The 17,220-nt window shown below is 36.4% G+C and overlaps 1 protein-coding gene across 6 annotated transcripts in view; it reads right to left on the minus strand.

Moving 5' to 3' along the window:
* Window positions 1-17,220, minus strand: part of LOC127455805 (SH2 domain-containing adapter protein F-like) — a 212,181-nt gene that overhangs the window by 170,235 nt on the left and 24,726 nt on the right. For all 6 annotated transcript variants that reach the window (XM_051723944.1, XM_051723943.1, XM_051723945.1 and 3 more), the window contains exon 2: window positions 6,091-6,223. In XM_051723944.1, the coding sequence (XP_051579904.1) occupies window positions 6,091-6,223 (133 nt within the window). The remainder of the gene's footprint in view (window positions 1-6,090; window positions 6,224-17,220) is intronic.

The raw sequence follows: 17,220 nt of genomic DNA on the forward strand, positions 1-17,220 counted from the left end.
TGGGCCACTTCTATTAAAATGAATGGGAAAAATTAGAACACCCAACTGCAGCCAACGGTCAATGGATGTAGATAGGAAGTCCCGCCTTACAGGTAAAAGAGCCAATCACCTTTTAGATACAGACATATCCTGTCAATCAACTCGAGAACATGCATGCGCATTAGCAATAAAAGCTGGGAAATTAGATTTTTTTAGCGTAACCGGAGGTAAAGCAGCACCATTTATGATACCTGTGTTGTCAGATTATACTGCTGATTTGAAATATGTTCTTTGATCGTAATCTTGACCAACCGTTTTGGAGATTTTGGTCTTTCTCCATTCAAGTAGATAGGAGCTGCACTTTCATGACTGGAAATAGTCTCCCGAGAGTGTTCCAAACATGGCCGACAGTGAACTGACTTGCTAGAAAGACATTGATTGCACTCCCGCACTCGTGCGTATCCAGCGCGAGCCTCAGTCTCCTGACAGTTTAAACGGCCTGGATCGCCTGCATGGATTGTCGTCATGATTTGTGAAGAGGAACTTTTGATCCTGAAGTTTTTATTCTGGCTGATAGAATACACGCTTCAGAGGAAGATATCAGATGAGCGCTCGATGGGAAGAAACCGCTGGATTTTCGTGAGGTTCGTGAATTACATCCATTTAAACGAGATATCTGCATATTTGCAGATGGTATATGATAGAAGTCATATTTATATTTGCCTTTTATCATTAGAAAAGTGACAGGGAACTGTTGAGGAGAGACTGTTAAAATATGTACTTTAGAGGAAGATAAATGAGCGCTCCACAGGATGCTGGAGTTGTGTGAGGTTGGTTTATTACATCTGTTTAAACGAGATATGCGCACATTTGCAGATGGCATATGAGATTAGTTTGATTGATATTTGCCTTTTTATCATTAGACAAGACAGTTAAAATGTACAGGGAACAGTTGAGGAGAGGGAGAATGAAACAGGCAAGCACTAACATTATGAGCTCAAACGTGTCTGCCGCGGCTCTGATATGCGGACCATTTAAATGAGACTGTGTTGCATTTATTGTAGTAACACAATGGCACGTAACAACAAAACTAACCAAGACTGGTTGTTTACATGTCTCAGATGCTTCACATGCAAGTAGCTGATTCTCGGCACCCTGAAGAAACAAATAGGCCAAAGGTGAAAATGTATCGGCCAATGCAGATAATTAAAAAAGTCAGAATATCGGCTGATTTATCTGCCTCTGCGATATATCGGTCGACCACTAATCATGATACAGTATTTTAGTACTGTATTAAGAAAAATTCTCATTATGGTAATGTGAAAGCAAATTGATAACTTGATTCTAAATTGATTTGTATTGTAGCCTTTCAACTATGCTGATTTTAATAAATCATTGTGTCCACACAGGATGATTCTGTATTACTGTATGACAATTACAAGCAAAATCAAAGTAAAACATTCAGACACATTACAGTAATAAAGAATAGGGCAAATATGCTAAACTGTCATGAAAATAATGTCACAAAGAAAAAAACTTTTTTTGTGAGATTCACATATAGATGCACTGATCACAATTTACAAAAATAATAATAATAAAACAGCATACAGTTTGCTCATTATCAGTGTAATATGTCTAAATGCAACAAAATTACACTTTTCAGTATGTGCTTAAACTGTATTTGCACAGCCATTAGAAATTAATGCAATGAGCCAATAAAATGACAGTTTTATCTCCCCTTCTGTACAGAAATCCAAGAAGCATGTCCAAGATACTTTGTATTTATTATTTTGTTTTCCCTACGAGTTGTGTGACAGGACAGATGGCTCAGTTGAATAATGAAAAGATAAAAAAAAAAAAAAAAAGGAACAGGAAGAAAAAGAAAAAAAAACAGGAAGGAGGGATAGAGTCCAAATAAAAAATTGCCCAGCTGTCCTGCTACGTAATGCAGTGCAGTAAAACATCACTCTGAGATCATTTACAAGATGTCAGTTCCTCTGGTTCTGGTCAAATACAGTTGGAAAAGTATGAACACATTTTTGCAGTCCAGCCCAAATGTCAAATAAACAGAGCTACAATGATTGTAGTGTTTTGCGCTCAGTGTCAGATTGAGTCCGTGATTAAACTGTGAAGTCATCTCTTCAAACTGAGAGAAAGACACAGAAGCTAAAACAGGAACAACATCAAAAATAATGCAGATTCATTCTGGTTCCGTTTTATATATATTACCCTTCAAAAGTTTGGACACACATTCAGTCAAGCATGTTTCTTGTCATCTTAAAATCATTTTGATCTTGAGGCTCATGCTTAAATGCCTGTAATTCTTTTGTATTTTGCCTATGTATAAAATTATTTGTGTAGCGCTTTAATCAAGGCTGTGTGACTTTAAAGAACATAAAATATAAGATTTGTTTAACACTTTTTGGTCAACAAATAATTCCAGTGCTGATTTCATCACAGATCTACAGTACTTGTGTGAACCAGACAACTTCGACACTGCGTATTTGACCACACACACACACACACACACACACACACACACACACACACACACACACACACACACACACACACACACACACACACACACACACACACACACACACACTTTTCAGTGACACAGGGGTTTGACCTCAACATGTGGCCACTGTGTGGCTTTGTCTTGTTTAGAAATGTAACACTTTAAGGAAAGCTGCATTAAAGTTGAATATTCACAAGAGATTGAACGCAGGCAAGGGGTCAGATGAGAAAATAAATAAAAAATAAAAATTAAGGGCGAAGTGGAAATGAGAGAGAATAAAGAGAATGACAAACAGACAGATGGACAGTTATTGTAGCATTTATAATTAAAAACAATAGCTTCCTGGCCACATAATAATCTTAGCACTAGGTAGATTTACATGTCAGTGCATAGTCATAATACAAAGTGGCCTCTTGTACCTTACCGCTTATTAAATATTGTTTTTACTCAAAAGTTTGATTGGATCAGCCACGTTCAAAGCTTTTTGTAAAATGCAGATAAATGCACAACTGCACACATCGAGACATGGCACAACGGTCAAAGATGTCCGTTTAGCACGTTTACATATCTTAATTGAAAAACAGAGTGGACTGAAGCAAAAACATGTTTGATGTGAACATTAAGATATTAAGGGGGTTTTAGGTGCTGAATACTTTTGCGAGGCAACGTTATGTCTCATTCTGACCTTGTGTAGGGGTCAAATTCCTTTTTTCTTGCATCTCAATTGTCCGATTGCAGACTAATTCAGTTCATCCCCAGTAACAACACTAGACTGCAGTGAATCAATGGCTAATTGCCTCTCCATTGTTTCAGCCACACTGAGTCAAGGAATATAGCAAGTTTCTCTTCAAAAACCTATTACTGCAAACAGATATCTGAAAATTCACTCCTGACAAAATTCTCATCACCTATGAGAGCTACCGAGCACTACACGTTACTGTGACAGTGCCTATGTGTTTGTGCCCTTGTACATGGGCATATAAGCACAGACCTTGGAATATGCACATTGTTTATTGTGGTTCTAAGATCGTAATGTATTTACAGGATTCCAGACAGCTCACATATGGCTGCTGTCTTCATTCAGACAGGAGAGCTGATTTTCTTCAGCACCAGTCCGCTTACGCAGGGCAAATTGCAGCCATAAACCCATGAATTTAATGCAAACAGAAGCACTGAGCAGCTGTTTTACACGATAAAAAAAAAACATTGCAAAGGGCAGGATATTATTGATTGTTGTATTTCTGTTTAGTGCAATAAACAGAAAATGAAATGCAAAAAGAACAAATTGAACAACACATTTTCAGGATTTCAGTGACTGAAAAACAAGTCAAATAGAGCTGTTCAGTTTGCAGTCCTAAACCCCAGAAGAGAATTAGTATTTTCAAGCCATGGGTTCCCTCAGGAATTTCTAATGGGTTTTTAGAAAAGTGGTTTTCAATATATGAGTACAATGATGTCTGTGGTTAGCTTTACTTAGAGGTTTTCTCGATTTGTTCGACAACAAATTACATGCAGTCATACCTCAAACATTAATTCTGAAACTACTGTGTGCTTTAAACACATAAATCATCTATCATCACATAAATGCTATCAAGTTGCTAAAAAAGGCCTACAGTCCATCGGTTGTAAGATTCATCAAGCAAATAAACTCACATTCTCGATTTAGTTTTTACGAAGTAACTTGTTCAAAGTTATTAAAGCACACAGATTCTAAATTTAGTTTCAGGTGTGATTGTGTGTAATTTATGTTGTAGATCAAAACAGGAATGTCTCTTCAAATAATTTTAGGCTACGTCCACATTAATCCGGATACATTTGAAAATGGCGTTTTCGTTTTCTAAACGCTCACCATCCACACTGCCGTTTTCAAGCATTTTCCAGAAGTTGCTCGTCCACGCTGAAACATATAATAAAAACTCTTAAATGCCCTTACTGAAAAAGCAAAAAAACAAAAAAAAAACAAATCACCATTCCACGTATGGTCTTAAATGCAATTTTCCTTGTGTTCTGTTGCCAGACAGCAATTCCACGTAAACTTCCAATCACCTTTGAAGGGATACAATATGTTGGTTGTACAAAGTAACATTTATCTTCTCACAACTGTATAGCAGGCACAATAACGCCGCTACAACATGGGCCGCCATCTTGATTGTTTTGGGTTGAATGGATCGCATGATTGCGTCAGGACAACAAATGTCATAGTTTTCAGATATCCCCCCGTTCCCTGTCCACACTACAATGAGAAGACATTTTCAAATTTATCCACTTGGGAGAGCACTTTCGAAAAGCTCAGTTTTCGCTGTCAAAAACGTTGTCTCAGTGCATACGGAAGGCAAAACATTGAGAAAAAGATGCGTTTTTAAATGCAAAAGTATTAGTATAGACACGGCTTGAAATAGACATTATTTCACTAATAAATCGAAAACAGCAATTCTAAAAAGTAGTGGTGCACCGATTTTTTAACGCTTCGATCGGCCAATACCGATGCCGTTTTTTGTTTTTTTTAAGTGCCCTATGCCACACATTTGTCAGTTATATTGTGCAGTTACATGTTTATGCCCCACACAGTAAAATTACAGTAACACTTTACAAAAGGTTCCATTTGTTAATATTAACAACATTACTGTAGTTAACATGAAATAATGAACTTAGTTACAACATTACTATTATATTTTTAAAATCAAAAGTCGCATTAGTTAACATTAATGCACCATGAACTAACATGAACTAACAATGAACAATTGTAATTTCATTAACTAACATTACAATTAATAAAGGCTGTAAAAATGTTATCGAATGGAACCTTTTTATAAAGTTAACAAAATTACATTAAAATTACATTAATTGTGAATTGCTAACAATTACACTATCATTCAAAAGTTTGGGGTCACTTGCCTGAAATGTTTCTCATGATCTTAAAAACCTTTTGATCTGAAGGCGTATGCTTAAATGTTTGAAATTAGTTTTGTAGACAAAAATATAATTGTGCCAACATATTAAATTTAATTGCAAAACTAAAATGTTATTTAAAAAAAAAACATATATATATATTTTTTAAATGGACTCACAGTGCAGCGAGTCAGAATTACTACAGTAATAACTCTAGAAAATAGGCAACTTAATATTCATACATGTGTAATTCTTACGCATTTTTAAAAACAATCCTGCATAAAGATCGGCCCTGATTCTAGGCGCGATCGGCCGATCGCAGACTTAAGAAGGTAGGCCGATTTAAATCTGTGGCCGATTGATCAGTGCACCCCTACAAAAAAAGCCATTTGAAATTCCAGAGGGAACCCATGGCAGATTAGCCTTTCTTGGTTGGCTTACAAATTGACGTCATGATTACTCAGCTCTATTGACGGCAGCAAGAATTTCTGAATAGACTAAGTGGGATTTCAGAGGGATTATTAAGCATAAATTGAGCAAGATCCCATGGGCCTAGTGCATACACATTTCAACAGGCCCAGATGCATTATCATGATTCATTATATTCTACCAAAAGACACTTCAGAGTTCACAATTATCAAGCTGCAAAATACAAGACAAGATGATGTACAAACTTCAGCAGCAAAACACCATCGTCTTACCAGCCATCATTTTTTGGGCCTCGTACGGCTCCATGTAGCCATCATTCTCCGTTGGCTTTTCTGTGACTGTCTGGGTGCCGCCAGCCTGATCCGCTGCATCAAAAGGGTCCGCATAGTCCTCTACAATGGCGAGCTGAGCAATAAAAAAAAATAAAAAAAAGAGCAAACCATTAGAGGATTCATTTAAATACTAAACTCTTTTCAATTAGCTTAAAATTCTCCTTTTAAAAGACCTTATATAATGCTGGCCAATGAACAGAGAGTTCAGGTGAGTCGGGTAACCCTGTGAGAAGAGATGGAGGGCAAAAAGATCACAAATGAGCTGAATTCATTTTCAATCTCTCTCTTCCATTAATTTATTTCTATCCCACTGTTCTCCTCTCTGGAGGTACAAGAGTCAAAGGATGCTTATGGATGGAGGACAAAGCGAAAGGCACAGAGGGTAGTCTAACTTTCTCTTTTTCTGCAGTCACACCTAAACATAAATTAATACACAACTACAAACCCAAAGACTAGTCTTGTATATATTCATACTTTTGATTATCGGTATCAAGTCTGGTCCATTTTGTGTCTCATTTTGGGCAAGAACGACCCACTTAGATAGGAAGAGATTGTCTGACAGAGATCTAAAGTAACCAAAACCACCACTGTGAAAAAACTCAAACACTAAAGAAAACACAGTTTTGATGTGTCCATCAAAAAAGTATTAAATAATTATTTCACAAACATAATTCAGAAAACAAAGCAGAATTCTACTCACGGACAAAACTCTGAATATATTTCAAAGATTTGATGCCACTAACTTGGAAAACCGTGGCAAATTAGTTATTAGTCCTTTCTCAGAAGCAACCTGGTCTCATAGAATCAAATTACTACACATACATTTTTGCAAAATTATTTTTCCATGCCTCGTACGTATTGCGGCAATTTCCTGGTGAAATAAACACTAGAGGCATTACAACAACGAGCACACCAATATGCCGATAACTCCCTAAAATCAGCTTATTTAAAAACATGTAAAAAAATTTTTAAAAAAAATAATAAAAAAAGAACACTTTTACATGAGATTTGAAATAACCAAGTTATTCTCTGATTTTAATGTCAAACCTTGAAGAGGCATGCACATGCGTACATTGGATAAGCCAGTAAGAACGGCGGTACAAATGTTTACATGTAGCGCCAAATCTGCATAAGGGGCAAAAATACCTGTGTCGATCGGTTTATTCTTAAGCGTTTTTTGACCGCACACCGATAAAGGAAAGTCGTTTAATTCATCAATTACTTTTATTCCCTCTCCCACAAATCACAAGTAAAATGACAGATTATCAGTTCATAAACATACACTTTCACCCTGTTCCTCAGACAATGCCATCTTATGATATCTAAACACTTTTACTAAAGCGCATGACTTACTACGCAAAACATTTAAATGTTTGCATTATATAATCAATTACATTTACAAACTTGCCACTATCAGTTAGGTTTAAGTTAGGGAGGTACATTGAGTTGTAAATCAACAAAAAGTGTTAACCTTAAAAGTGTCATCTGTTTGGGAAAAAAAAACTTAACTCAGCAGCCAGCCAATAAGTTTGGAACTGGCGATTTAGGCCAGCTCATGCCATCAAAAAGAGTTCCTTTCTGCTCACACAGTATTACACAAATACAGGCTTTGGGCACAAAGGCACATTTAATTGCATGCCTTTTCTTCTCCTTTTTCTAAAGTCTCTTTTACACAAATGATGGTAATTAGATGCACAGGACAAACAATCTGAGATTCATTCATTACTGTGTTTTTCATACTGGAATTTACTTCTCTGACACCACAAAGCTGTAATCAACCACTCAGCACTTCAAACTATGCCATGAGTTTCTAGGGAGGATGTAGCAAAACAATACACTTCTGTACAAGGAAGTGTTGAGCTAGAATACCAGCCATCCAACGGAGCGTGAACTACCAGAAAGACAAAGATCCCTGCACGTGCACGCCAATCACGCAATCCTGTATCGTATTGTGCTACATGAAATCAAAATTGAGATTTGTAGCTTTTAGTTCCTTCCTGTCTTTTAGTTATGAGGCCATCTATTGTACAAGCTAGTGCAGTGGTTTTCAAACGATGTGCCGCAGCACACTTGTGTACCGTGAGAGGTGGGCAGGTGTGCCGTGGAATTTGTCCTTACAACCTAAATAACCTTTTTCAATTACTCCATGAAATATGTGAGGTACAATTTTGTTACATTTTCAAATATTTTGTCACAGATACAATTTTAAAATGAAATTAAGCAAAGATTATGAAGTAGGCTTAATCTAATAACCTAAATAGCCTAAAATGAAAAAGCTGTAACTTCATCCCTCTCGCTCTCTCCTTGCCCATTGGCAACGTGATATTGCTTACCGCGTGCTTTGAGGAATTTTTTTTAGGTTACAAACTGGTAATTACAAGGGTATTATGCTATACAGTGCATCCGGAAAGTATTCACAGCGCTTCACTTTTTCCACATTTTGTTATGTTACAGCCTTATTCCAAAATGGATTAAATTCTTTATTTTCCTCAAAATTCTACAAACAATACCCCATAATGACAACGTGAAAGAAGTTTGTTTGAAATCTTTGCAAATTTATTAAAAATAAAAAACGAAAAAAAAAAAAAAAATCACATGTACATAAGTATTCACAGCCTTTGCCATGACACTCAAAATTGAGCTCAGGTGCATCCTGTTTCCACTGATCATCCTTGAACTGTTTCTACAACTTGATTGGTCTACCTGTGGAAAATTCAGTTGATTGGACATGATTTGGAAAGGCACACACCTGTCTATATAAGGTCCCACAGTTAACAGTGCATGTCAGAGCACAAACCAAGCCATAAAGTCCAAGGAATTGTCTGTAGACCTCTGAGACAGGATTGTATCGAGGCACAGATCTGGGGAAGGGTACAGAAAAATTTCTGCAGCATTGAAGGCCCCAATGAGCACAGTGGCCTCCATCATCCGTAAATGGAAGAAGTTTGGAACCACCAGGACTCTTCCTAGAGCTGGCCGCCTGGCCAAACTGAGCGATCGGGGGAGAAGGGCCTTAGTCAGGGAGGTGACCAAGAACCCGATGGTCACTCTGAGAGAGCTCCAGCATTTCTCTGTGGAGAGAGGAGAACCTTCCAGAAGAACAACCATCTCTGCAGCACTCCACCAATCAGGCCTGTATGGTAGAGTGGCCAGACGGAAGCCACTCCTCAGTAAAAGGCACATGACAGCCCACCTGGAGTTTGCCAAAAGGCACCTGAAGGACTCTCAGACCATGAGAAACAAAGATTGAACTCTTTGGCCTGAATGGCAAGCGTCATGTCTGGAGGAAACCAGGCACCGCTCATCACCTGGCCAATACCATCCCTACAGTGAAGCATGGTGGTGGCAGCATCATGCTTTGGGGATGTTTTTCAGCGGCAGGAACTGGGAGACTAGTCAGGATCGAGGGAAAGATGAATGCAGCAATGTACAGAGACATCCTTGATGAAAACCTGCTCCAGAGCGCTCTGGACCTCAGACTGGGGCGAAGGTTCATCTTCCAACAGGACAACGACCCTAAGCACACAGCCAAGATAACAAAGGAGTGGCTCCGGGACAACTCAGTGAATGTCCTTGAGTGGCCCAGCCAGAGCCCAGACTTGAACCTGATTGAACATCTCTGGAGAGATCTGAAAATGGCTGTGCACCGACGCTCCCCATCCAACCTGATGGAGCTTGAAAGGTCCTGCAAAGAAGAATGGGAGAAACTGCCCAAAAATAGGTGTGCCAAGCTTGTAGAATCATACTCAAAAAGACTTGAGGCTGTAATTGGTACCAAAGGTGCTTCAACAAAGTACTGAGCAAAGGCTATGAATATTTATGTATGTGATTTTTTTTCGTTTTTTATTTTTAATAAATTTGCAAAGATTTCAAACAAACTTCTTTCACGTTGTCATTATGGGGTATTGTTTGTAGAATTTTGAGGAAAATAATGAATTTAATCCATTTTGGAATAAGGCTGTAACATAACAAAATGTGGAAAAAGTGAAGCGCTGTGAATACTTTCCGGATGCACTGAAAATGTGGTTTGAGGACATTTCTAGTGTCCCCATAATTCAAATCACTTAAAAAAAATCATACTAAATGATGTTTTATTGAAAATGTAAAAATGCAGAAAGTTTTTTGTGAGGGTTAGGTTTAGGAGTAGGGTTAGGGGATAGAATCTAATGTTTGTACAGTATAAGAATCATTATGTCTATGGAGAGTCCTCATAAGGATAGCCACACGAAAGTGTGTGTGTGAAGTTGCCTTGTTGGCCTTAGGTTAGTGGTCTTAATGAAACCTGTTGTATTGTTGCAAAGTATCAATATATCATTTAAAAGCACTTTATTTATTATATAATTACCAATAAATTCTGGTTTTGTATTGCTAAAACATGGTTTCGAGTAGGGCTGGACGATATATTGAATATTCACGATATAATCACAATGATTTGGCTGATGATATAATATTAAGCAATATCGTGAATATTGCAATGATTTTAATGTGCTTTTTATTTGGCCATTAAGTTTCATAAAAAGTGCATCAGTAGACTAATTTCACTATTCTTCTGGGCAGCACAATTAATCAAAATAACACCAAAATGACAATATGGTCATATGTGAAATTGCAATGGGCTGCAATAAAAGACGTTCGTGACTCATGCGTGTTTTTAGCACTTTAGGGGCAGATTACAGGCATTGTGAAAGAAATGAAGTACTGAATGTTCAAGCATTTGCGCAATTCCAAACTTTAGTAACAGCTACAAATTATTATACAAATCTACAAAGGTGGCACAGTATCCACCTTTTTTGCAATGTGGAAGTAAGCAGCGGCTGCATTTCCGGCAAATGTGACAAAGTTCCACTTGGCATTGACAGCAGTGTAAATAACTAGAAGGTTATAATACCAGAATTTACTGATGTGGGCTTATAAACTATTATACAACCACAGGATGTACAGCAGAATTACGTGCCAATGTCGGATAATTTTCTAACTTCAGCATTTATAGTAAAAGAGTAAACCATTCACTTATTGCTGTGTGTTGTTGTATTGAAGAGACGGTAATAATATCTGCTTCTTTCTTTACCAAGATCGTGACTTTGCAGACTTTCCATGTAAACCTCCATTCATATATACGATGGCAAAATACAATAAACTGTAAAACTATATGTGCTCCAAACCAATGAGTTTATGAAAATCGTAATTAATTATAATAATATGTCGACATTTATTGCCAGCCTGTAATATAAAGCAGCATAAATGTAGTATTTTAGTATAGCTAAAATAGCTGGAAGTGGGTTATACCGGAAGTGTTCCACATTGAAGGTTAATAATGGGGGCGCCCTAGTTTCGCTGAAAAATAAGGTGGATAACAGAAAAGGAGTGGACAACAGCGTTTCACCAGATGCAGTGCATTGTAAACTATAGACTGCAAAATTTTTGAAGTGTCAAAATAAAAGCTCAATGTGAAGTTTAAAAATAAAAGCTTCAGGTGAAGTAAATAGGAAAGAAATATATCACCTTTAAATAAAACAAATCTAATCCTCAAAATAATGATGATAATTCAGTATTATAATAATAAACTTGACTGTGTCCCACAGTAATAATTTAGTATCATGCAAAATTCACTGTCAACAAATAAATGGAGTAGTTTTTGCACTCCTTGTTCATTTACCAAAAAATTGTTTAGTAAATATAGATGAAGGTAAATAATTAAGCTATGTTTTTTTATTAAGCTACTATGTATCATTGTATATAAAATATAAATACAAAAGTGCATATCAATGACAATGATTAGATCGCATTCTCCCTTGTGTTCATTTAGTGCAAAACTGTAGGGAAAAATGCCTTTTTCTATTCTTAAACAGATTTTTATTTAATGCCCTTAAAATATTGAATCTACTTGGCTACAATGGTTGTTTGCATGAAATTATGGTTCCTCTGATAAAAAAATAAAAATAAAATAATAAGTCACTTCTGAGCCATTTCAGAGCAAATACATAATTATCAAGATATATATATCGAATATCGTCAATAGGCTGAAAAATATTGAGCAATACTTTTTGAAGCCATGTTGCCCAACCCTAGTTTTGAGTCTATTTGTCATTTTGAATTTGTGTTTCAGAGGCAGCACATTGTTTAATACAATTTATTTCACATTTATGAGGATGTATGCATCATTGTATTTTGAGAAAAATTGTGTGCCTTGGAAATTTCATATTTGCAAAGGTGTTCCTTGGGACAAAAAAGTTCGAGAACCACTGAGCTAGTGTATTATGTGTTATGGGCATATCCAAATTTGTGCCTAATGAAATGCTCTCTAGAATGGGAATGTCTCTTCCCCTCCTATTTTACCTGCCACTGCTAGCAACAGAAAGCATCAAATCATGGTTCATGGTTGGGACATAAACAGACTAAAGCCTGTAGGCCATTTAAAGATAAAAAGGGACGACCCCAACTCGCCCAAACTTCCAATTTCAAAAGGAAATACACTAAACACAGGCAAAAAACTGCATTTGTCAAGCAATTTCATGCAGTCCTTAATGCCAACTCATGTTCAAGAAACTGTGTTGTGATATCATTTCTTAAGTTTTTAATTATTAAACCAAAAAATTTATAATTAAATTTGGTACAACGGCAACACTATCTGCAGTCTGCAATAAAACATGCTGGTGATTTTGCCCCCAGTGAGAGGGAAAGAGTTCAGTGAGATGATGCCATCTGCTGCACTGCTACCTGACAAAGGTTTGGACAAGGTTCTGAGGTAGAACTTCCACCATATGATGCAGTTTGGACTCAAATAAGTGAAGCAGAAGCCGGCTCACACCCCTGATTCACTCTGAACACAATCTACAAACACGACTACAAATTTTACATTCTGTGTAGGTCTTTATATATTGTGGAAATGAATGTCTTCTAGTTTTTAGTGTAAGAAAGGCAGAGAAGAGAACTGCTTAATTGCTGATGAATTAGTGAACTGCAAATAGACCTCAACCACACGTAGAAAGAGGAAACTCTTTTTAGGTTAGGCCTTTCGCCACTTTTTATTGATATTTCTGTTGAGAAATCTCAACATTTTTATATTTCTTTTCTTTAAAAAGAGCAAAAATCTGGTTTACAGTGAGGCACTTACAATGGAAGTGAATGGGGCCAATCCGTAAACTTTAAAATAGTCACAGTTTCACAAGTATAGCCCAAACAATATCTGTGTATATCTGTGTAAAGATATATCCAATTTTATGACTTTGTTGCCATGACATAACGCTGTAAACCCTAAAATGACTATAAAAACTATGATTTCAACAACTTTACAGCTCAAATAATACACAAGTTTTAACAGAATAATTAATGCTTAAACCCTCCAAAAACTGGCCCTATTCACTTGATTTGTAAGTGCCACACTATAACCTTGATATTTGCTTTTTTTTTTTTTTTTTTTTAAAGAAAAGGACGTCAATTCTTTTTATTTTTTTATATTTTTACATATACACGTAACGCAACATAGTGAGGTTTGTGCTTAAAACAAGACAAAGAAAATAAAAAAAAGCTTAATTCATGGTCTATTCTCTGAAAACAGGCCTTATTTTTATTTTAACAAAAACAGTTAACGTTTAGACAAAAAGGAAATTATTTTTGCAGTGTAGATACTTGAGGACCCAGGATTCAGTCTATTTTGAATAGCTTCCAAACAAATGCCATTGTTGCAACATGTTTTAAACATGCAGTGGATCAGCCTGTGATTAAAAATCCTAATTTAACCCCACAGTCCAAAATACTTTTTTAGCAATCTTGTTCTAGTCCAGTCAGTTCCAGTCAGAGTTAATAGCACAGAGTCTGCTTTGCTTCAGATCACCAATAACATAATGCCAGCTGTTGCTGTTCTGGCTATTATCTTGCTTTACTCCTGCTTGACCCAAGTGCTGCCTTCAACAGAATCGACCATTAATTTCTTTTCGAGTGTTTGGAGAAAAAGGTCTGCATCCATGGCACTGCCCTAAAACTGCCCCAAGTCCAATCTAAAAGAACAGAAACTTTTCTGTCAGTATTGGGAATCATCTTCCTGTTCAGTGACTCAAAACTGTGATGTCCCCCAAGGCTCTGCAGACATAAAATATCTTATTTTCTTTATGCTGACAACACACCGTACCACTTAAATAGGTGATATTTACAACCTGGAAGTGATTAGATCTTGATTGGCGAGAAACTTTCTCCAGCTCAATGTTGATAAGACAGAATGTGTTATATTTGGCCGTTCTAACTCCACCAATAAGATTACATTCAGTGTTGATTAAAAGTACTGTATGTGTTCATGTAAGAAAATGTTGTGTTATTTTTGACCAAACCAATAAATTTGATAAGCAAATGAGAAGTGTTGTTTCTGTAGCTTCTTTCAACTCAAAAAGTGTTGTTTGCGAAAGATCTTGAGACTCTTATATAGATTTTTTATACTTTGACTTCTTTTGTAATTGGCTATATGTTGGAATCTCTCAGTGCCATCTGCCCTTCCTGCAACTGACTTAGAATGCAGCTGCCAGGCTTCTGATAGGCACTAAGAAATGGGATAATGTTACATCAGTTTTGGCATTTCTCTGCTGGCTTCCACTCCAGTTCAGAATTGATCTTACAGCGCTACGGTTTGCTTTAAAGGTTTTACATGGCTAAGCACCACAATGCATTGCTAATCTTTTGTGTCCTCATCACACCTAGAGAACTCTTCATATGTAAGGGTGGTTGCAGTTTTTCTAATAATGTTCCCATAGATAAGATCTTTCATGCAGCTGAGACTTTTAAATCTCATTTTAAAGACTTTTAGTTGGCTTTTGAGTTAGAGCAATGAAAATGGTTTAAAAAAAGTTTCATTTAATGTATGCTGAATTTATGTTTCCTGTAATTTTAACTGTAAATAATTTTTTGATCAACTTCTGTTGTTTTTAAACATACTACAGAAATAAAATGTTATGGGCAGAGAGAAAAGGGACTGGCATCATAGTCATTGGCGAGCTTTGACACAAAGGCTGTACCTAAAGGTACAGTAGGTAGATAAGATACCTTCTTTTGGACAAATTCTAAGGCAGCACAGGATGTAACCTTCATGTAGAAGGCAATCCCAATTTACACTGTGATGAGCTCAGTAAAAATAAAAATAAAAATCCACCTATGATAGCAGACAAAGCGAGAAAAATTTCCATTTAATTAAATTCATTCACTGCTAAAAAAAAAAATTAATTACAAAATAATTTACTTTTACCCAATACATGTGTGCGCTATGCATTTTTATGCATATAAGAATATTGCTAATTAGTTTTGCATTATCACTGCATTTTGGAGAGAGCATTTTAAGATTAGGGCTGCTAGCATCACCATGACAACTGCCTTGCCACCAGCGGTTATGCATGTGACATAAATATATCAACTTACAGTACATAAAAGACCTTGCGAAAACTCGAAATAAATTCCTGAAATAATGTAATTTAATGAGGTTAGTAACTGTGTTGTGGATTCTTCAACCTAGGGACGTATTATTTTTCTGTTTTTTTATAGATATCTTTTTTTTTCTCATTGTTATGGCAACGTTGTATTTACAACGTGAGATGTGCATTTTGTGGGCAACTCAAGCCAAGCGCACACCTAACGACTCCCATGATCCCAAAACACCTTTACAAACTCACGCACAGGGGAGTTTATTTGTGATAAAATGTCATCAAACAACGTGAAAGACTCCCGTCCGTTTATGCACTCTTTCTAAAAGTCAAGCTCTGTTGTGCATTCGTTAGTTGCAGATTTCAGTACTAATATTGTATTTATGTTGTTGATATTGCTGATTAATCTCATATACATGATGAGTTTGAAAATAGGTGATTAAAAAGGTGCATCAGTTTACTGGGGATCAGCGCTTTTATCTCATGACACGCATCTTAGACAGGAAAAATCCTCAGAAACCTATGACTGAATTATTTGAATAAACAAGGTTTTATTCAGCAAGGTTTTTCTTCTAACACTTTGTCAGTGCATAGGTAATATCTTACAAAGTTGTTTATTTCTCTTCATTTTTTTGTTAACAATGTTTGAATTAAAATTGTTTAATTATCCTCATACACCGCAAACATTTTTGTGAGTAATTTCGTTGTCGAAATTAACAACACGTTCCGGAAGTGTGTTCAGTATGGCTGGAAACATCATAACTCAAGTGAGATCCTCTCAAAAGTGGGGTTTCTCAGTTTCTTTAGTTCTGTAAAAAAGCATCTGACAATTGAAAAGCTTTCAGGAAAGGTAGGACTGCACTATTTAATTATTGTCCAGCTGTTTAGTGATATTTAATCTTGTTGAATATTGGTGTTTAGTAATATTAATGGAATCTGACAATCTGGAATATTTTTAGCCATTGACAATTATGTTACTGACACATAAGATGATAAATGGTGCAATAACAGACAGAAAAGTTAAACCAGTGCAAAAAGTTTATATTCATGTCATTTTGGGTATTTTTTTTACATATTTTACAAAAGGGTTTTTATTACATTTTTACTTTGTGTTCACTGACGTACTTTTTAAAGTTTGACCCACAATAAACGTGTAATTTGCGAGCACCACCTCCCCCGGCCCTCCAACCACCGTACAACAAAGTTCACTAACAGTGACTGGCCCTTAACCACTGTGGTGGTAAAAAATTGCCACCGCAATAGCCCTATTTAAGATTGACATTTACAGAAAAATGTTAACATAATACAAGATCCAAAATTAGCATGTAAAACTAAGTTTGCCTCAATCTGTCCAAGTCTTAAGGTACAAGGGAGCCACGCAAAGCAGGAACAGGGAGGCCTTCAACCTCTCTCTCTCTCTGTGTGTGTGTGTGTGTGTGTAATAGGCTATTTATCTGTGCTTGTGGGAGAGGAGATGACACACAATAACATTTATTTTCCTACCACAGATAAAGTTCCTCCAAAACATCACTGTTAATCAAAAAACTTAACAAGAAGAACATTACAATCCATATGAGATCATAACATCAGACCTTTTTTCGTTCTTTCTATTTGCACTGAAACTGCCATATTCACTCGTCTCATCATTCCCAATGTTTACAGTAGGACG

This window comes from Myxocyprinus asiaticus, chromosome 18 (genome assembly GCF_019703515.2).
Source record: "Myxocyprinus asiaticus isolate MX2 ecotype Aquarium Trade chromosome 18, UBuf_Myxa_2, whole genome shotgun sequence".
NCBI classification, from domain to species: Eukaryota; Metazoa; Chordata; class Actinopteri; order Cypriniformes; family Catostomidae; genus Myxocyprinus; species Myxocyprinus asiaticus.